Source organism: Thalassophryne amazonica, chromosome 22, assembly GCF_902500255.1.
Source record: "Thalassophryne amazonica chromosome 22, fThaAma1.1, whole genome shotgun sequence".
Lineage (NCBI taxonomy): Eukaryota > Metazoa > Chordata > Actinopteri > Batrachoidiformes > Batrachoididae > Thalassophryne > Thalassophryne amazonica.
This window is the reverse complement of record NC_047124.1, coordinates 3,273,561-3,296,895: the sequence shown is the minus strand read 5'-3', so window position 1 is coordinate 3,296,895 and position 23,335 is coordinate 3,273,561. Positions and strand designations below refer to the sequence as shown.

Below are 23,335 nucleotides of genomic sequence, written 5' to 3'. Positions count from 1 at the left end.
TTTTGTTTTGTTTTTTTTTTTTTGCTATAATCGACCCACCCGAGCTGTTGACCAGTTAAACGATAGCGTCACATCAGGCGTTATTAAAGAAGAGTTTGATGGTATGTGTTTTTCGGCTTTTGGTCTCACATCTTAGGAAATAAACTTCCTGTCATTTTCAGTTAGCTTCTTTTTAAAGTTAATTCCAACGGTTTGTTCAGGTCCGAAGTCTTAAGTATTTGGTGTTTCATGAAAGACCAAACTAGCGAAGATCAAAGTGAAGCACATCAGCCAAAATGTGACGCGACAGACTAAAGTCCACCGAATCTGCAGTCCAGCGAATAAGACGGGCTTTGGCACAGAACACGACCTCAACCGAGGGATTAAAATCACTTCACGAGGTTTGAGAATTCACACATTGAAGAGTCACAGCAGAGGGTCATTAGTACCCGTTCAAATGTCACTGTGCTTCCCGCTCTTTTAAAAACAAACACATGCTCACCCCCCCAATCAGGTATGCGTGCTTTTAACGTGACGCGGTCCCACGAGTACACACGCATGCAGACATGTACAAAGTCAGAACTTTACAAAGTCATGCAGATGGAATGTTTTCATGCCGCACTCTCGTTTGACGTTAGAATCATTTCTGTCTCGATCTGCTGCTGGGAAAGAAGATGTAGGGCATTAAAGATCAGAGAAGTTTAAATTCTACGTAATTTATCTTTGTCTCTTCAAGAGGAAACCTGACCGCCCTAATTATATACCACTATCAAAAATGTCAGAGCTTTTAAAGAGTTCCCTTGAGTGCTCTTAAAAGAAGAAACAGCACTTTTTTTTTTGATGAGTCATGCTAACTCTCAGTGGACTGCACTGAAATGATTTTCAATAATCATTAACATATTTGTTTTTTTATGCTTTAAAATACTTTTCTTTGCAGCCAAATCAGAATATATTAGGTTTTGTTTGTTTAAAAAAAAAAAATCTGGATCGTCTGTGCCAAGGAACTGGTTTCTTCCTGAAGACTCAGAGATCTGATTGAGATGACCCATCTCAAAACACACCAGAAAATGAAATGCTGTATGATGACATTGGTGTGAAAGTGCTGAAAGTTTCTCATTGTGATCCAGATTTTATTGTTTTTTTTCCTTGCATGCATTCACGAAAAAATAAAAGCTATCCAGTCAACTGCACGTCACTGTACGCCTGACAAAAAGAACATCAGAATAGTGCAGCTGGTGAAATGGAAAGTTGCGAGATTTGCAAACGTCCACCCCCAACTTGAAATGTCCCCGAAATATCGCAGTTTAAACAAGAGTTTTTCCAACAGACCGAACAGACTTGTCAGCTGAAAGACTCCACCGCCACGTTTAGCTGAGCTGCAGCGCATCGATTCTGTAAACCCGTCATTTAAACTATAGATAATCATCATTAAAGTCTTAATTGTACAAACACAACAATGTAAACTGAATTGTGACTGTAGCACACACTCGTCCCCGTTGTGAGACACTGAAACGATGTCGCTCCACAGTGCTGCAGCCAGTCCTGACGTGAGGAAGTGGTCACCACTGTAGGTTCTGGGTCACAGGTTCTTATTGGTGTCGTGTTGGCACCGGCCGTCGGTCGCAGGGTCAAGAAACGGCAGCTGGTCACTGCAGCCCCGCAGCTTCATGACGCGACTGCTCAGGTCCAGACAGCACTGTGAAAAGACATAATCAGGTGTGGTGGGATATGAGGACGTGTGTCTCCTTCATGATGTGTCAGGTCAGACTAACGTGACACAATCGGGGAGAAAATGTGATGCATAAAATCAAGGCAAATGAGAACTTACTTGAAGTTCCAACAGAGTGTGAAGACCCAGGCACAGGTCAAAGCCTTCATCCTCTGAAAGTGGAGAAAAAAATAAAATTATTTAAGTAACTTCACACCACCAACACCCTCGCGGTGTTAGCCTGACTCCAGCTAAGCTCAGCTCTGCGTCACAGCTGTGAGGTCACTAGAGTCAGTAACAGGTTAGCAGTTGTAGTAAATTCTAGAATTGACGCTCGACTTTACATCAGTTTAAGGTTTTCTCTAAGATGGAGCCTGACTTCACAGACGAGCCGTGTTTACATGGTATAAACGGCTGAAGGCTGTTTCCTGGGAATCACCCTCATCTGCAACAACAAACTCCAGGCTCATCGATCACTATTCCAAGACACGACCAACACAACCATCACTCGTTTGAAGGAAATTGTCCTTAAAAGGAAAGGGAAGAATCCTTCATCACGACTAAAATAAACACTGATTTTCCTCTCCAGAGATGGAATGTGATCTGAAAGTCACAGACGGTATAGACGCACACTTCATGTTGAGGTGTATTGATGCCAGTTGGCTTTCGTACGATCCCAGAAACTCAGCAGTTGTATTTTGTTGGTATTTTCACATTTCCTTTGGATTTTTACCTTAATCCAGACAAACGGTGTCCTGGTTTGATGATGCAGTTGTCCAGAAACGTTGGGTGAGGACGTTAAAGGGAAATCGCACAGCTTTTAATAGAGGGAGAATATTTAAAAGATGTTTTGTGATTTTTGTGGACATTTTTGATATTGGCAGAGATCAGTCTCATCTGTTAATGAAGTCTAGTTTATGAAGAAGTTGTTCATTCTTCAGTTGTGTATAATGTCCACATAGTAAAGTCAGAACATCTTTGGACAAAACGTGTCACCCGACAGCGTCTTGAGATACGTAGCTGTTGTTGTATCCGTCTGTCCAGATGGACAGAAAATGAAGCTTGGTACAATAAATGTGACATACAGATTGACGTACTTTTTGGAGTGAACAGTCAATGACGTTCCTGGACGGAGGTGTTTGGTGTTGCAGATACCTTATCAGGAAAACAAAGCCTCAAGTCTTTAGGGTCCTGGTGCATCCTTTCTTACTGTATGGTCGTCAAACCTGGATGTCTTTGGTTCCTTGATCTATTTGAAGAGTTCTTGAGATTCAGATGACGCCTACTATTTGCATTGTGAGGGAATGTTAGCGCCAAGCTTTTGGACAAATGGTGTATTTCTCTGGGCGTGATCGAGCACACAGGACTCCAGCAGCTGGAAAAGGTCAGGAGGACGTCCACGTATGCCCATATGGGGATGGATCAATGGCCTGCCTGGTTGGTGGACATCCAGGATCCTGGGTGGTGCCATGGTGTGGCGGGCACCGTGACAGATCAGTAACTATGAAGTTGAAAATGTTTGTTAATGTGGGCTGTCCACCTCGGGATTACTCCAAGTGAGGGCAGGATCAGCTGTGGGAACGTCCTGGAGTTGGGAGTTGGTCACTTGGGTGAGCGGTTTAATGTCTTAGAACAAAATCCCACTTTCTTAAGAGGAAACATCGCCATATTTCTGACCTGGATGAACTTTGTCAACAGATTTCTGCACTAATGTTTTGTGATTAGTCCAGCCTGCTCAGATCTTCTGCAGGGTGAAGTCTCAACAGACTTGCCAATAATGCAGGTATGGCCAGTCTAGGGTCAGACTTCAGGTTACGCACACATTAGGTGGGACGTCTAATTTAGTATCTCCAGCAGCCTTCTTCTGTCAGACTCATGGTGATACTTCATACTGTATCATCACTGAGGTATCAGAGCAGACAGCGCTGCAGATTTACTTCACTAAACATATTGCACTTATGAAGTGGAAATTAAAGGTCGTCATCAAAAGGTTACATAAATGTTTGGTGTATGAACGTACTTCATGTTTTCCATGTATCAGATCTACTGATGGAGGGACTGGAACTGTCCACTCTGACACTTGTCTGACTCGTTGTTGGATATCTGCGCTCGTCTGAGTGCTGCTCTACTTCTGTTTATTCCAAGCAGCAAAATTAATACTTTTGCCAGAAGCATTAAAAATGCATCACGCTCTGTGCACCGGGGAGTTTCTCAGCAAAGATCTGAGTAAAATGTTTCCAGACCGGTAGATGTAAAAGGTTTCTTAAACTGTGAAAAACATCACATCTGTGCTGCAGCGTCACATCCCAATGACAAAAACAAACAAAAAAAAAGTAGGAAAACATGTTGGTTCGACTGAAAGTTTCAATTTTATGACTTTACTATATTCTAGAGTCACTTGCTCTGTTTAAATTTAATGATGTTCTCAGGTTGAATGACGTTCGAAGGTGCTGTGAACGCTAAACCAGCAGGACGAGCACGTGTGTATCTCATAGCGTAGCATGTGTGCAAAAAAACTGCAGTATTTTGTACTGGAACAAGTCCTGTATTTACAGCTACTGCAAATTTGACAAGTTGAACATAATCAGCATCAGTTGTACTTTAATCATTCAGTCTTTATTAAGAATTCTAACTTCCATTTCATGGAATCAGCACAGTTATAACGTTGGAATACCATCTAGTCACCAATAACCTTTTGTTAGAACACTGGCTGAACCTAATCACAGGTTTCTCCTCATAACATTTAGAACTGCAGATAAAGAGGATAAACTGATTAGACATTGAGACTTTGGTTAAGTTTGATGCACCAGATCGATACAAAAGCCGAGTTTGATTTGCTTATGTAATATCACGTAGACCTGCCTGCCACCTGCTGCATGGATGATGGAAATTAGGGGCAGGTGTAATTGGATTTGCATGGAGCTTGTCTGCTAATTACGGGACAAGTGCTGGCTTGTTTCAGGGAATAATCTTATCAGTGTGGTTCAAGGAAACATATTCTGCACTGTGTCCATTTGTCAGTTTCTGTCTGTTAGCTAGCATTTTGTAGCTCCAGAACATTCGTACCTTTGACGTAGGCTGAACATCGGACCGTCTGTGTGCCCAGCTGCAGCTGCAGACCCGTCACTATTGTGGACCGACCATCTGAACCATCTTGAGAGGGCACCAGGCTGTTTACGAGAAAATGTTTTTTGAAAATTTGCGCGATTAATCCATGAGAGTGAATGAGGCACCCGTCTCAGGAGTTACAAACACACACACGCACTAGAACAACAAAATAACACCAACTTGGGGAGCATGATACTACTTTTTCATGTCCGATATGATACCAGTACTGAAACCTTCGGTATCTGCTGACACTGATACCAATCCGACACCTTCTTAAAACAACTAATCTCTTATCATTAGGTTAATCTGAGCGTACTTTAACTTACCAATCTAACTAAACATCAAATTATCTTATCTTACCTTATTAAAATGAAACAAATATTCTGTGATACGATATGAAATCATTATTGCCAACAATGCGGAAACTTGCCTTTTGTTTCATGTTTCAAAATGTAATAAAAATACCATGAAATTATAACATAAGATAAACTTTATTGATCTCACAGTGGAGAAATTCAGATGTTACGTCAGCTCTTAAAAAAACACAGATGGGTGCGAGTAGAGGAAAATGTGCATCTATCATATCTAAAAAGTTCACACATCCTCTGTACATATCTGTAAATAAGATTAAAACTCACAGTGGCGAACATTCTCACAGCAACAACCATAAAAATATATCTACATTAAAAATTCTCACATCCTGTCCACATCTATACCAACAAATAAATAACTGTCTCACCCCAGCTAACAACCAGCTTTGTAATCATCAACACATTGGTGACAGTTTTGTAGAAAAACAGCTCTGTGTTTTACTTACTTATTGTTTCTTTCTTTTGAGTCTTTGTAAGTAGTTCTGGTCAGTTTACTGTGTATGTGGCACACATTAAATATTCCCTGTAGGGGTTTATTATCACCAGCAGTGTCGGTTGTTAATTATCTTAACATGTAATAAAAGGTTAATAGCTATACTGTGCATTTTAATATTTGGGAAAATGTGGTTTGACTTCATTTAGAGCTCGATGACTTGAGGTTGTTAGAAAAGTGGATTTGTCCTTTAAGTCTGATTTAATCTGCAGTTTGTAACAAAGAGTGTGTGCACTGCTGAACACACGTTTTAAACACATTTATAGTGTGTCTCAAAAAAATGTACCCAAAAGTATTTTGACAGCACAGAAAACCCTAATCAATATTATCAGACATTTTCTGCATGACCATGTGGCCAAAGCAGGTCATTTTTCTCCCCAATGCACAGTTTTTAGTTCAGTCTTTCCTTTGTGATGTTTTAACCCTTTTATCTTTTACACCACATGATCGATGTAACCTCTTCGTCTGACGTTTCCTAAGAAACAAATAATCTGTCTCCAGTTTTCTGGAAAACCACCCAGCAAATTCAACTCTCCTTGCCATTTGCTGGGGAGTTAGTTTGCTCTGAGACTGAATTTTGTCTGGAAAGAGATGCAGGTCAGCCCTTAGGGTGCATTACACAGAACTCCATGATTTTTGTACACTGAATTAGGGTCAACTGCAGCATTTTTTCTGGACTTTAATGTCTTGCAGAACAAACTTTAGGCTTCCTGAATGGTATTTGTGCTGGAGACTCTCCTGTCCTGTGCACCAACAGCTTTTCCTGTATATTCGTTTTGTGAATTGTTCTGTAATTTATGTCTGTATCATGGCCCAAGCAGAGAGTCACCTGTTTGAGTCTGGTCTGCTTGAGGTTTCTTCCTCAGAGGGAGCTTTTTCTTACCACTGCTGCTCTGGGGGTTAGTAAGGTTAGACCTTACTTGTGTGAAGCACCTTGAGGCAACTCTGTTGTGATTTGGCGCTATATAATTGAAAATAAATTGAAATTGAAATTGTTCCTAAATTGGGAAAACACCATTATTTCCCAGTGAAACCATTTCCCAGTGTTCATATTTCAGAGTACGTTTGTTGAGACGCCCTACATCTTCTACTTCTCGTTGTTTAGCTCCTTCTTGTGACCGATCAGGTGTTCAGAGTGTCTCGTTTCTTACCCGAGCCTCTGGCAGCAGGAGGTGGAGATGTGGTTTTGTCTGCTGCCGGTGTTGATGGATGCTTTGACTTCAGTCTCGCAGCACTGTGGGGGGAAACAAGGGGGGTTTACTGTCAGTGTGATTTTTCCACTTTGGTGTGGAAACAGCTGCACACGACTGTGACATCATGGCGTGCAAAACCGCAGCTCTGCTGTACGTTTGTGGCACCACCAAACTGAAACACAAAGTCCAGGTTCGATCTCCAGGGGCGGATCCCATGGTGAGAGGGTGGGGACCCCACCAGTGAAAAAAAAAGAAAAGATGCGAAGAAAAATATGACGAAAAAATGAATAGTTTGTCTTGTTTTCTTTTCTTTCTTTAAATTTGAAGGCCTAATGTTGGCCACAATTTGAGTCGTTATGTTTCACAGGAAAAAAAACAAATCACACAGTGTTCAACAATATGAGATAACTGTCTGCTGACTAAACTCGCAATATCATATTGTATATTATTGTCTTGCGGAGTAATAAAAGGTATACAGTGGTCCCTCACTATAACGCGGTTCACTTTTCATGGCCGCGCAGTTTCGCTGATTTTTTTTTTTTAAGTGCAATTTTGCATGCTTTTTGTTTTTACAGTGCATTGTGTTCTGTGTTCTCATCAGGCAAGCCGGTCGCGGCACTGGGGGAGAGCACACGCATTGTGTTCTGCGTCCTGATTGACTAAGGAACTGTACACATTGTCAATCAGTCTCCTCCGTGCCGTGTCTCCTGTACAGTACAGAATGCGGTCAGCTTGCCAAATTTGTTTATAAGAATCTTCTCACCCAGAAGAACAAAAGAGCACCAACAACTACCCATAACTATGTTCTTCACTCGGAAGAAGACACCTGCACCGAGGTGTCACTCAGTGGAAAAAGGCGCTACGGTGGAGCGGCGCCAGGATGAAGTGGCACAGTCAGAGGAACTGTGAAATACTGGTCAGTCACTATTAATAATTTCTTATGTGTCCAACCTTGTAGAGATTGATCGTTAAAATTCAATTTGTTATTTCTAAAAGCCATCATAATTATTTATAGGAAAACGTTCTATTTTTATTTCTCAAACAGATGTTTGGGCCTGAAAACAGGTTTTCATCTTTGGTTTCATTCTATAATACTGGACTTATTTTTCTACTAAGGTTTGAAAAGTGAGAAAATGTTAATGCCTGTTTGAGAAAAGTTATAAAGTGTGTAGTGAGGGGTTTACAGCCTTAAAACGTCTATAATAATTGTAAAAAAAAATAACACTGACTACTTCGCAGATTTCACCTATTGCGGGTTATTTTTAGAATGTAACTCCTGCGATAAACGAGGGACCACTGTAGTTTACAATAAATAAATGAGCAAGTAGAGATTTCTGACGTCCACCAATCCGGATCTGGATCACCTCCAAAATTTAATGGAGTCTTCTGTGCCCTAATATCTATCTGTGGTACAAATGTCATCAAAATCCATGCAGTAGTTTTGATGTAATCTGGCTAACAGACAAATAAATAAACGCTGATGATTTTATTACATCCTTGGCGGATGTAATGAATATTTTACTTTGCACATTTGACCTTTGTTAATGTTAGTATTCACAATGGAAAGAGTTGCTTACTACTAGTTTAAAAATATTACATTTTTTTAGCATCAGTGATGATATTACGCTGTCATTCCATGAATGAGTGGATTAGCCAATTGTGATGAATCCCCCCCCCCCCCCCCGGTTTGATAAAGTGGAACCGATGGACATGTATCGTGGCACTGGCTCGGCAGGTGTGTCTAATAAAAGTTATCCACGAACAGACGGGGTCGTTTGATGTCTGAACCCCCTAAAGTTAAACAAGGTAACAATTAATGTAACACCCCCCCAACCAAAAATTTATGGATCTGCGCCTGTTTATCACCTCACAACCAAACCTCACATAAATAAAGAAACAAAGAAAATCATGGTTTTCTCATATAACCATAAGCTGTGTTGCTTTTATGGTTAATAAGTGAATGATAAATAAACCGAAGTAAGTGTTCAGTGACCCGCTGAATGTTGTTGGTGAAGTTGCTGAGTGTTTTTTTTTTCCGGTGAGACGCTGACCCTTCACTTCTTGCAGCAAACTTTGGTTTTTCAGATCCTTCCAAACTTGTGCAACACATAAAATATTAACACTCCACAGTAAATAACAGACTCCTGCACCACAAAAACAAACAGATGTACTGATGGTGTAAGGTTCTGTGCAGAGTGCCAACATCTCGTTCTGTGCTTGATTTTTAATAACCCCTCCAACAAACACACGTCAGACACCAACACTGAGTGAATGAATGACGACTGTGAGAAACTTGCAGAATTTGTTTTTTGTTGCTGACGTGATTCAATCCTCGACCACGTGAGTTTAGATGGAAATGCAGCCGGTGATCGAAAGCACAGCCATGTGCACGTTTCCTGGTTAGACGGCGCTCGTATGATGTCATTGGGGTGAAGAAGGCAGAGACTGAAATCTTTGCCGTTTTGTTTTCACACTGGTGGGGTACAGTTGTCAGATGGGACTGCCCCTGTTTGACACTACCAGAGTGTTAAAGTAGAACGTGCATGCAGAGCTGTGCAACTGCACGTGCAGGTCTGATTCTCAGTTTTGCATCACAGTTAAGTTCCAGGAAGGAAGAAGGTTAAAGGTTAAAGAAGGTTAAACAATACCAGTGAAAGTCAGTAACAGTCCAGATTTCTTGTTTCGTTAGAGCTTCGTTGCCCTTCGTTAAGTGCTGTGTGATTGGGCCATAAGTTCCAGAATCGGAAACCGTTAATAAAAGTACTGTTTCACCACAGCACCGTGAACTATCTGGCTATCAGTTACTAGTTCCTCCTGCAGGCTTAGTTCTCTGGAGCTGGTTCCTCTGAGAAACACTGCCACTGAATGACATGCTGGTGCTGAGACGTCGCTGTAGATTAGGGACTCAAGCCATGGCGGGATGTGGTCCGTGCTCAGTCTGGTGTTGCACAGGTAACATGTTAACATTCCTGTTTTATCCTGATGATCCCCATAAATGTAACGTTACAATTTTCTTTCCATCATTTATGGTTCATTTTTATAGCTAAAACTGACGTGCACATTGTCCTTATTTCTCTTTGCATTTGGGTTTGTGTGCAGCTCTCAGCACGGCTCTTTATGCCTCATCATGGGTGTCGAGGTTTCTGGGGATTGTCGTAGAGTTTCACTCAGATTTCCTTCAGCAGTTATTTTGCACCTGTTTTGTATATGAGCACAAAAAAGTTAAAGTTATAACTGAATTTACAACGTATGGTAGCTCTGAGTGCATTTTAAATGAATGAATGCTGCTAACTGTGAATCAGACTGTGTGTGAAAATGAGATAACTGGCCACATTCAAATAGAAATACAACTCAAATTAACTTTAATAGTTTCACCCAGTAAGTAACTTTTTTCCCAGTGTCTGTAGTTTCTTAACAGCCCAACACTAAGGAACAAAGTCATTTCTGGTCTTGTTAGAATTTAATTATAAATGAAGTGAAGGACCCACAAAATTTCAAAAGACTTTTTTTTAAACAGGATGAGATTTTTAACATTTTGTATGTATTGTTGAAGCTTTTCAAGTTTTTTTTTTTTTGTCACTTTGATTCCACATAAATTCTATCATATGTAGCATTTTTTTTTAAATATTCACCTGACAATCCATCAGAACTGTTTACCACAAAAACGGTGCCTTCAAATGACAGTTTTAGGCTGAATAGGCAGTGATTTTGTTTTAAAAGAGCCGTAATATATTGTAGTTCAATCAGACTCTAACTTAATGTTTATGGAATAATCCAGCTAGCTACCAGTCCTCCTAAATAATTGGTACAAAGGCTTACAAAAGCCAGCTAACTTAGTTTAGGATATAACGTTATGTCTTGTAGATTGTAATTCCTAATCTCTTTTCTGAGCCTCTTTACCAGCTCAGAGCTAGTTAGCAGCATCTAGTTAGCCATGAAGTCTTTGCCCGATTGTAGTCTGAACGTTTGGATCAGAAGCACAGCGATTATTTCAGAGAGTAAACACTAAGGACCCCAGACTGAGATTAGAAGTCACAAAGTCTAAACCACATGGTACAAAACCATTTGAGGTGTGGCCAAGTGCATGTCGCTGTCACGAGGGCGTGTCTGGACTTAAACCTGAGTTCTGGGCGCAAACGAGCCGGATTAAAGGTCTACATTAGCCATGCGCGTGTTGTGGGTGTTCTGTAGGCATTACATCAACCGGTCAGGGTGGCACCTGTCATCCCCTTTAAACCGGAGTGTGCAGGATGCACAGCGCAGCAGTACTGAGCACTCCGGTTTAAAGGGGATGACAGGTGACGATAAAATATAACAAGGTCCAGATTGAAAACGTGTTCCTTCTGGTGAATTGCCATTTGGCTGACCTTGGTCTCAAGTACAAGCAATCTGGTGTTTAAACCCCACCGTGGCTCTGCCACAAAGATACGTCACCCAATCACAAGAAGCTTTAATGTTTCTATTTGAAACCAATGTAGAACTAGAGTGCAAACCTCCGCCAACACTAGTTTTCAATTCCACAAATCTTTACCTTGGAAAAAATGTTCAAGGTCGAAGTCCTGATAGAAGTGACTTTTCATAAGATAAATTAGATGTGATCAAATGTCAGGAGGATGTATTTAATTCATGCACTTGAATCAAAGTGTTTTTGAGGTGTTGTCAGGTACCAGTCATAACTGTGGGTCTCATTAGTCATATGAAGGTAGATGTTACTCAGTGGATGAAACAAAATGAAAGAACTTTAAATTTCATCATTTCATTCATTCATTCATTTTCTATACCTGTTTATTCCAATTAATGTTCAGGGGTGCTGGAGCCGCGAGAGGCGGGGTTCTCCCTGGACAGGACGCAGTCTGTCGCAGTTAAATTCAGCATTCCAAACCAAATCAGTGTATTTGTTGACTTTGATTTCTGACCAAATCTGTAAAAGAATATTTTTAATTTTTGCAGCTTAAAGTCATCTTAAGTCACATATTAAAGGATTTTTCTGGTCCTTCACAGCCCGTCTGTTAATGTCTTTCTTCTTGCTTTACTCTGAAAACTCAGTACTTTATTTATCCTTGTCTCCTTGGAAATAAACACCTTCAGTTTCCATGAGTCTGCTTCTGATCTGGCACGCTGCAGCCCAACGTGACCTCAGAGGCTTATCAGCAAACCCACAGTCCTCTTCTTCTCTCTCAGACCCTCTGGGGGCAAAAAAAAAATTCCCTTTTTGACCCTGAAGTTTAAAAATAGCTCCAGAATGAGTAACCGAGGAACACTTTGCATTTATTAAGTTGATGATAAAACTGTGCAGAGCACAGTGAGTAATCAGGGAAATCGTTGTTTCCGCTGGAGTGGATGTGCAGACTTTTTGATTTCTGCAAAGGGTAAAAAAAATTTAAGGAAAAAAGGAACGCTGGTGCAACACAGATGTCTGTGCAAGAAATTTATTCAAGGTTACAGCTTCATCAGAGTCCAGCCCTAAATTCAGATCATGAGCACGTGTGATCGTGCGTAAAGGGGGTGTTAACCACTTAAAGATCCACCCATCAATCAAGGTGCTGTTCACATCCATAAATAGAAGCAAACTGTCCCCATGAATTAAAATGAGCATAAAATGTTCACAAAGATAACCTGAAAGAAGTACTAAAATTATTCAAGACAACAAGGTCTCTGATGAAGATATGACTTTACGAAGCATCAGTCCCTTCTTTGTTTTGCACCTTGAATAAACTTTTTGCACAGACATCTGTGTTGCACCGGCGTTACTGTTTTTCTCACATTTCATCCTGACCTGGTCGAACCAGATTCTTGTGCTTAGCAGAAACATGGAGAACCTTTCTTTCTTTGCTTGGGTAAAAAAACTGGTCTGTCCCCGGATTCCTTTGTGCTAGACGCAGTTTGACATCATAATGTGTGACTTTTTGCAAAGTGGAACTGCTCGAAAAACATGCCAGATTTGATTAGAGGAGCCAATGATCTCTGAGGTATATGATTCTGATGGATTAACAAATTTGGAACCGGTTCTCGATTGCCATCCAGGGCCTGTGTGGGTCTTCCCCATCAGTGACATTGGTATCTTCAGGAACTATGTTCTTGCTGTGAGCCATGATTGGCTGGACTCCTTGTGGCAGCTTGTGACAGGTCAAGACAGTCACATGACTGGGAAAACATGCAAGCTCACGTGCACAAATATGGTAATTGTAGCTGGTTTGAGGTTAAGAATTAAATTTATGATCCAGAAGGAGAATTATCACACTGGTACATTTCACTGTAATGCGCTGGCTAAGCTTCACGCGGCCCTCGGGCCATCTGTTTGAGACCTCTGATCTAATATGTTCCTCACATGTATCTGGACTCTTTGTTCTTAGCCTGTGGATGGATTTAATAGAGAGATAGATGAATGAAATGCATAAAATGGAGCGTATGCAGACAATACATTGTTCTATTCGGCTCGTCCAAAAACATGAAGCCTCACAGCCGCGTATTGAGCTGAAACATTCAGAATGTGCCGAGGCTGGACTGAGCCGATGTTCTGTGTGACCTGTTTGACCTGTTACTCATTGGAGAGTTGAGAGTGTGTTACTGGTTCGACCGCAGGGAGCATCTGTGTTTGGGGAACCCAGGGAACATTAGAGTCTAATGTGTTTCAGAAGAGCTGGAGGAAAACAAAGAAAACAAAAAGCTGCATTAACGAGTCATTACATCCACAGCGGTGCTGGTTTCCACAGCGCTGTCTAACAGAGTGATTAAAAGTAGACCACAGCAGGTTTTTGCAGTGTTAAATTTACACTCCAGTGATTTGTAAATGATCCCTTTCAAAACAGAGTTAAGGGCGAAGGTTGACTTTTTTCACCTTAGGGTCTACTTGTAGAAGTTGTGGGTGTCATCTTTTCACTCAGTAAAAAACTTTGCCTCTAAAAGGACAAAAATGTCCTTAGAATTGTTTGGTCTCTATGGAGGTAAATATGTGCATGATTACATCAAAGTGTGATTTTTTTGAATGGATGATTATACAGTTAGCTGCTTACCTTAGCCTAACCATCGTCACCTGGCACTGCTGCCCACTGAGCCATTATAAATCCATTGACGTGTAATCACAAAAATTCAATCAGCTGATTGGCAATGAGGGGCGTGGTCTTATCGTACAGATGATGCAAAAGCACCACACTTACTATATTTTGTGCAGTATAAGTTGTGTTTGTATAGTTTGTGAAGTCCTGTAACTGAGATGGTGAGCTGCAAGAGGGCAAATTTAGCTTTTTTCCACCTCCACCTACCTCTCATATTTAATCTGAATTTATTGATATATTTAACTATTTTTGCAGCATTTCAAGCCTAACCTTGTGATTTTTTTTCTACACTACACTGCACATTGAACCTGAGCATGTTGACCATCAATATGATTCAGTAATTAGTCATTTTGCTCTGACAGACAGCTGCAGGCTCCTGTCGAGCTTTAGATCTGTTTCTGAGGAGGACCATGAGTCATCCGTTGGACTGGTCTTTGTACCTTCTGTTACATTTCATGCTTTAAACGACTGAGGATGAGGTGGGAGAGAGTTGATTTCACCTTGCACCGTACGAGCAGCGCTGTGAGGAGGCTGGAGCTCCCCGTGCACTTCTCAACCGTCTGTCCAGCTCTGGCTTCGGTGCTGTCGTCCTCCTCGTCTGACCGGAGGCTCTTCTCGCTCTCCTCCAGAGACTCTCTCTCCTCGGTGGAGTCGTCGGCTGTGCTCTCGCTCCTCTCCTCTGCATCTGCAGCTCTGTCCTTGCTGTCAGCCAGAGGAGACCGAAACCTGGTGTTGGGGTCTTGGGCCTCCCCTCTCAACCGCGTGATATTTCCCTCCAGCAGGCGACGCTGGATGATACTGTGTGGTTGCTGGAGTGAATGGATGCATAAAAAAGCAATATAATTAAATTAATAATTGGGTATCAGCCTGATATTAACTTATTAACATGTTCTCAGAATCCATTATCCATCAAAGATACTTTGTTTCAACTAGCTGAGCTAGCTCGCTTCATGACCATCTGTAGTCGCTGGGTTACACCAGCTGGCTACACCACTATCTTATTTCGTTGATAAGTTAACATTTGCTTGGAGTGAATTTGTACCATTGTCTTATGACTGACTGCAAAATACTATCCATGGGTTTTGTAGTCTGTCCAACAGGTGCACGTGTTCTACGCTGTTTTGGACGTGTGTGCTAAATAAGTTCTGAAACAGTGTGAATGGATGTTGGTGTAACACACAGGTGCCCAGGTTGATTGGTCAGACAAAATGATGAATGCTTCTCCAGTGTTTTATTACCTGGTATTTCAGCAGGAGAAGATGAGAACGTTCAACTCTAGAGCTGGTCTTCAAAATAAGCAAACCAAGGCTTTGAAAATGAAAGAACTTGACAGTCTCATGTCAAGCGACATGTTACTTAAAAACCATGCATGCTTTAACTAGAGAGAGAGAAGAAGAAGTGTCTGCTTCAGTGACATTCATACAATGCAGGGTTGTGTGAATGTCTTATTTGAAATTTGGGACATAACCACTGTGAAGTAATCAGAAAATAACAGTTGACTTCTCTGATTTCTGTGTGGGAATGATTGGTCATTCTCACTGATAACCACACCTGCTCCTAATTTTCAATAATTTCCCATCAATTTGAAGTAGCAAATTGAAAATATTCTGAATTGAAATACATGTATTTAAAAAAAAAAGTGTCAGATATCGCTCTCAGACTGCAGGCTTACTTGTAGTTCCTAGGGTTTGTAAGAGTAGAATGGGAGGCAGAGCCTTCAGCTTTCAGGCTCCTCTCCTGTGGAACCAGCTCCCAATTCAGATCAGGGAGACAGACACCCTCTCTACTTTTAAGATTAGGCTTAAAACTTTCCTTTTGCTAAAGCTTATAGTTAGGGCTGGATCAGGTGACCCTGAACCATCCCTTAGTTATGCTGCTATAGACTTAGACTGCTGGGGGGTTCCCATGATGCACTGTTTCTTTCTCTTTTTGCTCTGTATGCACCACTCTGCATTTAATCATTAGTGATTGATCTCTGCTCCCCTCCACAGCATGTCTTTTTCCTGGTTCTCTCCCTCAGCCCCAACCAGTCCCAGCAGAAGACTGCCCCTCCCTGAGCCTGGTTCTGCTGGAGGTTTCTTCCTGTTAAAAGGGAGTTTTTCCTTCCCACTGTAGCCAAGTGCTTGCTCACAGGGGGTCGTTTTGACCGTTGAGGTTTTACATAATTATTGTATGGCCTTGCCTTACAATATAAAGAGCCTTGGGGCAACTGTTTGTTGTGATTTGGCGCTATATAAAAAAATTGATTGATTGATTGATTGATTGATATCGCTAAAAGGTCACACTGGCTTGTCAGGTGATTTTTTTTTAAAGCTTTATTTTTAAAAACTGCAGTGTGATACCTTTTCTGCTATTACAGGTCAGAAACAGAAACAGTCACATGACTTTCTAAAATACATGACACAGTCCTTTTGGAGAGAGGAAGAGACAGAGAGTTCGTTAAATGTTATAAAAGTATTTGTAGCTCTGTTGCCCCCTGCTGGTCATATGTAGAGCATGCCACTCGGCAGCCCTTACTGGTTATTTGAGGCACAGTGCAGCTGATGTGAATCAGATCTGAGTCAGTCTCGTTTAAAATAATTCACATTATGCCTTCTGGGCCTTTTCTGTTCATCTAGTTTGTGTCAAACAGCAGTGTTCCAGGCCTGTAATCACACTCGTGTCACACGTGTCGGATTTAGACCGTTATGGTTCCTCTACAGCTGTGAAGGAGCCATTTAAACCGCTGCTGCCTCTCCCGTCTTTGTTCTCCTCTCACCAATTACCCTTTCTCCTCCTTTCCTCTTATTTGTCCTTTTGTTCTTCTCTTTCATTTAATCTCATCTCCTCATTAATTTCCAGTGTTATGTTTCCTTTTTATTTCTTGTTAGTCCTTATCCTCTATTCTCTTAATTACTCTTTCCTTTAATTTTCTTTCCTTTTCTGAGTTAATTTCCTTCCATTATTTCTTTACTTCTGTGATTTCTCATCATTCCTGTCTTGGTTCTTTCCTCTTCTTTTTCTTATCACATCTTCTTTCTGCTCAACTTGCACTCATCTTCTTCTATCTCTTCTCATCATATCACATCTGACTCATCTGTCTCATTTTATTGAGTTTTAATTTGCTTTCATTGACATCTTCCACTCCTAATCATATATCATCTCCTCCTCTCCATTCAAATCCCATCCTTTCCCTGTTATTTATCATTTCCTCATTTCTTTTCTCCTCTTGTCTCCTTTCAATTTCAATTGTCCAATAATGGTTTTCTTATTCTTTTGTTCTCTTTAATAAGTTGTTATTCCTTATTATTCCCTATTTTTGTTATTGTTTATTCTCATTACTTCTTTTTTCCTCTTCATTTTTCTTTCAATTTCTCTAATTTCTCCTTTCCTATCCCTTCTCCTCTCTCCTCATTTCACCTTTCCTATCCCTTCTCCTCTCTCCTCATTTCTCCTTTCCTATCCCTTCTCCTCTCTCCTCATTTCTCCTTTCCTATCCCTTCTCCTCTCTCCTTTCTCCTTTCCTATCCCTTCTCCTCTCTCCTTTCTCCTTTCCTATCCCTTCTCCTCTCTCCTCATTTCTCCTTTCCTATCCCTTCTCCTCTCTCCTCATTTCTCCTTTCCTATCCCTTCTCCTCTCTCCTCATTTCCTTCCCACTGTAGCCAAGTGCTTGCTCACAGGGGGTCGTTTTGACCGTTGGGGTTTTACATAATTATTGTATGGCCTTGCCTTACAATATAAAGCGCCTTGGGGCAACTGTTTGTGGTGATTTGGCGCTATATAAAAAAAATTGATTGATTGATTGATTGATTTCTCCTTTCCTATCCCTTCTCCTCTCTCCTCATTTCTCCTTTCCTATCCCTTCTCCTCTCTCCTCATTTCTCATTTCCTATCCACTCTCATCTCTCCTCATTTCTCATTTCCTATCCCTTCTCCTCTCTCATTTCTCCTTTCCTATCCCTTCTCCTCTCTCCTCATTTCACCTTTCCTATCCCTTCTCCTCTCTCCTCATTTCTCCTTTCCTATCCCTTCTCCTCTCTCCTCATTTCACCTTTCCTATCCCTTCTCCTCTCTCCTCATTTCTCCTTTCCTATCCCTTCTCCTCTCTCCTCATTTCACCTTTCCTATCCCTTCTCCTCTCTCCTCATTTCACCTTTCCTATCCCTTCTCCTCTCTCCTCATTTCTCCTTTCCTATCCCTTCTCCTCTCTCCTCATTTCACCTTTCCTATCCCTTCTCCTCTCTCCTCATTTCTCCTTTCCTATCCCTTCTCCTCTCTCCTCATTTCACCTTTCCTATCCCTTCTCCTCTCTCCTCATTTCTCCTTTCCTATCCCTTCTCCTCTCTCCCCATTTCTCCTTTCCTATCCCTTCTTCTCTCTCCTCATTTCTCCTTTCCTATCCCTTCTCCTCTCTCATTTCACCTTTCCTATCCCTTCTCCTCTCTCCTCATTTCTCATTTCCTGTCCACTCTCATCTCTCCTCATTTCTCCTTTCCTATCCCTTCTCCTCTCTCCTCATTTCTCCTTTCCTATCCCTTCTCCTCTCTCCTCATTTCTCCTTTCCTATCCCTTCTCCTCTCTCCTCATTTCACCTTTCCTATGCCTTCTCCTCTCTCCTCATTTCTCCTTTCCTATCCCTTCTCCTCTCTCCTCATTTCTCCTTTCCTATCCCTTCTCCTCTCTCCTCATTTCTCCTTTGTTGTTCCTCATTAGCCTTCATATCTGGTATCTAGTTGAGTCAGATCCATTCAAACTGAATTGAATTATGATGGCAATGAAAATGTATTTTTATCCAGCTCAGCATTTACTGTTGAAATTTATTATTTAACAGTAACATTTTCCAAATATAAAACAGATAACAGGTCAAAGTGGATACAAACTATAACAGAACCAAATGAACATGTGCTAGCATGACTCAGCTAGTAACACGTTAATGAAATCATTGGTCCTTTCTGGCAGCTAGTGCAATATTTTTTTTATATTTTCTTCAGCAGTCAGTGGAAAAGAAGGTAAAACATGTCACTCTCGGAACAGTTTGTAGGACTACGAGGTCTGTGAGAAAAGTATCCTACCTTTTTATTTTTTTCAAAAACTATATGGATTTGAATCACGTGCGCTTGCATCAGAAAAGCTTGAACCTTCGTGCGCATGCGTGAGTTTTTTCCCGCCTGTCCATTGCGTCATTTGCCTGTGGGCAGGCTCTGAGTGAGCACTGGTCCACCCCCCTCGTCGGATTTTTATTGTTTAGGAATGGTGGAGTGACTACCTCTTTGTTCCATGAAAATTTTTTCAGAAACTCTGCCAGACAGCCAGATGGAAACCATTTGGAAAATTCAGATGGCTTTCGGTGAAGATTCTATCGGTATCACACGGATTAAGGACCATTAAAACTGGATTAAAAACGGCCCACGGCGGCGGAGGGTGCACCGCGCCCCCAGCGGCCATCGACAGGCTGGAACGAGCAGATCACTTCCAAATTTAAGGCTCTGTTGATGCAGGACGTCGTGTGACTAGCAGAGAGGTTTCAGAAGAGGTCGGGATCAGCACTTTATCGGCACATTCCACTGTTAAAGGAGATTTTGTAATGAAAGACGTGCGGACGGATTCGTGCGTAGCGACGCAGCCGCTCATGGTGCGGGACACACAACACCTCCATGTTGGAAGTCTCACAGGACAAGTTGGAACATGCCCAACTGTTAAACAATTTCTCGGATACTCACTCGACTGAAAAGCCGTCTGAATCTTACGAAATGTTTCCAACACGGAGGTGTTTTTTTGTTGAGCGAGTCGGCTCCGTGCCGACGCGCGAAATCCTCCGCACGTCTTTCATTACAAAATCTCCTGTAACACTGGAATGTTCCGCAAAAGTGCTATGTCCGGCTCTCTTGCCATTTCTGTGGTAGTCACATGATGTCCCGGATCAACACAGCGTTCAGTTTAGAAATGATCTGGTCGATCCAGCCTGTCGATGGCCGCTCGGTGCGCCGCGCGCCCTCCGCCGCTGTGGGCCATCTTTAAAAAGGTTTTAACACTCCTTAATCCGTGTGACGCCGACAGAATCTCCACCGAAATCCATCTGAATCTTTCGAATGGTTTCCAACTGCCTGTCTCTAACAGTTTCTGAAAAACATTTCATGGAGCAAAGCGGCAGTCTCTCAGCCATTTCCCTGACAATAAAATTCCGACGAGGGGGCTGGACCAGTGCTCACTCAAAGCCTGCCCATAGGCGAATGACGCAACCGACAGGCGTGAAAAAACTCACGCATGCGCATGAAGGTTCAAGCTTGTCTGATGCAAGCGCACGTGATTCAAATCCATATAGTTTTTGAAAAAAATAAAAAGGCCGGATACTTTTCTAACAGACCTCGTAAGAAGAGACTGAGAGTTTGAGGTTGTTTCTTCACAGATGCTAACGCTAACGTTTTCCTCCTACACTTTTATCAGACTAAAATGAAACAAAGACTGAACATGACATCAAGGTGAGATGGAAGGTAAATTTTATTTTTGTGTTATAGCTGCTGATCCAGGATCAGTTTGCCAAACAAAACAAATTAAAAAATAATAACTTCTTAGCAACAACAAGCTAGCAGAGAGCCAAACTGTATTTCCAATGTGCACCTTTTTATTACTGTTGAGTTGTTAAACCAGTTATATTGTACAAAGTCCATTTTTAACCATTTTTTTAAGCATAATTATGATCTGGATTTTGTGTTATTGTCAAAGTCCCACAAGTCTGTAACTGCAAACTTTAGCAACATTTAGCACAACAGATGGAACTCACAAAGTGTATCCCCTAAAGCAGAGGGCCATTAGAACAGAATAGAATAGAATCGTCTTTATTGTCATTATACAAAACGTACAACGAGATTGGCGACAGCTTCTCCTTTTTCAGTGCAAATAGATAAAGTGAAAAAGTATAAATAGTTATAAAGTCCTACAGGACATTAGCTGAACTGTTACATTTTGTAATATAATGAATTTTCTGAAAGTTCAGGAAGAAACTTTCTTCTCTCAGAACATAACACATTTCCACTAACAGCTGAGATATTTGAAATAGCAGCTTTTATGTGGCCTCTGTGGCTTTTCCCTCTTTGCCGATAACGGCAGGCAGCGTTCCATTAACATTATCCGTGTGACAGTTAACAACCTGTCGTTACGCTCAGTTTGACGGTGTCACGTTGTACTGGTGAAGTAGCTGAGGTAGAATTGGCATTGCTGAGTTTTAATCTGTTTTTCACAGCATCCACTGTGAATTTGGTCCATATCATTTATATATCATTCTTTGTATTGTCTAGATTATTGCATCTCATTCTTCAGGTTTATCCTGCAGCGTTTCCAGGCACAGTGACATTTATTGATTCTTAGAAGTGAGCTGTGCAAAATCATTATTAATAAAATGTCAGGTTAGACCCAATATTGGTAGATTCTTGATATTGAAAGATGAGAATTTAAGTCACAGTGTGTTGAATTTAGGGGTGTTCATGAGTAGAAATGGAATGTGGCTTTTGTAACCATCTGTTTATTGGTGTATATTACAGTGAATTTATGTGTTTTCTTAAGCTTTGAATGAGCTTCTCATATCACTGCATGGAAGTGGGCCCCTTCATGGAGGCCGTGTTGGGATGTCAATATGTAAGAATGTTCCTGACTCAGCTGTGTTTCTGACCCAGGACAGCCTGATATGATAACCGAAGGAATGTCACTAGTTAGTGACGCCAAAGAACAGCTAATCATATCACCCGGGACTTTTGTTTGTCAAACTCCAAGTATAAAAACCAGGCCAAGCTATCAATCTAGGGCTCCCCTTTGCTTCTCCAGGGTGTTCCTAACTCTTGGTTGAATTATTCCGAGGGACCCATTTGACTGCTCATTCTGTGTCTCATTCACCCTATTGAGGTTTCAAATCCCGCAAAATCTCACAAAACTTTGGAGCGTTCTCCACACTGCAAGATGTTATTAACATTGAGAACTGCTTTGAGATGCTGTGATCAGGCTGCACTTTAACCGCTGCACACGGACAACAGCATGAACATCAAAACAAAAACTCTGTATATTGTGCCTAAAACTCTGGTGAATATATTATCTGGGTTTTTAAATGTTGTTATTGTGTTTGTTTTATGTAAACGTGAGAAGCTCAGGTTGTTTCTCCGTTATTTTCAGTGGGAAACGCTGTGAGCTGCGATCGCTTCCTGTTCATGTCTTTCTGGGGGAAACTGAAGTTTGCTCTTTAACGTCCTGCTTATTGTCCTTTACAACACTGTTTGTCCTGTATGTTCCAGATTAATATATATAAAATGTCTGAAATTCGGTTTGCGTTCATGAAGTTCCACACAGGTTAAATGTAGCAAACACGGATTATTTGGAATATTTGTTTTAGCACGTTTTCAGGGTCTCATGTGCATCTCTTACTAACATGATGAAAAGCATAAAAAAAATTACATTTTGGTCGTGTAATGTTCATTTGCAATTGTCCTCATTTAGATTTTCTATGTTGTTTATACTGCAATGACTCTCTGGCACGCAAGGGATTATGGGATATCTCAATAGAGCGAATGACCTGTTATTTAACCACAACAGCCACCATGTTGCACCACCATGTGAATACAGTAGCCCAAAAGGAACATATTTAATCCACCTTTTGCATTTTATAGCACAGCCAACAGACTGAAAAAATAATAAGTGGAATCGGTGGTTGCTCCCCTACACACTGTCCACTGGTGGCTAATGCACGCTAACGAGTTTGAGAACCATCATTTTTTGGAAATGGATGAACATACTTATTGATTATCACAGCACAAGGTAAGGGAACAAAGGGAAATAAATATTTTGGCTTGTGACAGCATAATGCAATTTGCAACCTCACCACTAGGTGGCACTGTATCATACACACTGCAGCTTTAAAGAGTTGAATTAAATTGGGTACCAAACAAATTGTGATCTGATGTTACCACCCCTGTTTTTCTGTGTAAACCTGGTTAACACACGTGACTCTGTGTTCCTCTGTTTCTTTAGTGGATTCTGGTTTTCCTGGTGGTTGTTCTGTGGTGAATCCTGAACACTAATTAGTCCAATCCAGTCTGGCCCCAGTGGGACACAAAGGCGACTGTTGGTGAGTGACGCCAGCACACAAATTGACTCTGGATATCCGTCCAGCTATTTGCTCTTTCTCTCTTCGTTTGTCCCTCTGTGAGTCCGATGAGAGGCTAATCACCATGCGGACTAATTATCTGCCTCCAACAGGCTCCAGCCTGTCACGTGATCTTTCTAATGTCCTCTTTCTCATTCTGACAGAGGCCTCCAGCGGCTAACTTCCTGTCGCAAAGACCAGAAGGCTCCAGCAATGGCACAGCTGCTGTCCTCCCTCCACTTCATCTTCATTCTGGCTGTACATCTCTTTGCCTTCCCTCTTTCTATACTTACATCCGGCCTGAAATGTCATTTTGCAGCA

The 23,335-nt window shown here is 41.4% G+C and overlaps 1 protein-coding gene across 1 annotated transcript in view; it reads right to left on the bottom strand.

Moving 5' to 3' along the window:
• Nucleotides 1-508: 508 nt before the first annotated feature.
• nrip2 (nuclear receptor interacting protein 2) overlaps nucleotides 509-23,335 on the bottom strand; it is a 36,811-nt gene continuing 13,984 nt past the window's right edge. The window contains exons 3-7 of the mRNA XM_034163140.1: nucleotides 14,408-14,716; nucleotides 6,811-6,893; nucleotides 4,754-4,857; nucleotides 1,808-1,860; nucleotides 509-1,675 (exon numbers count right to left, since the gene is read on the bottom strand). Of these exons, the coding sequence (XP_034019031.1) occupies nucleotides 1,559-1,675; nucleotides 1,808-1,860; nucleotides 4,754-4,857; nucleotides 6,811-6,893; nucleotides 14,408-14,716 (666 nt within the window). The 3' untranslated portion in view covers nucleotides 509-1,558. The remainder of the gene's footprint in view (nucleotides 1,676-1,807; nucleotides 1,861-4,753; nucleotides 4,858-6,810; nucleotides 6,894-14,407; nucleotides 14,717-23,335) is intronic.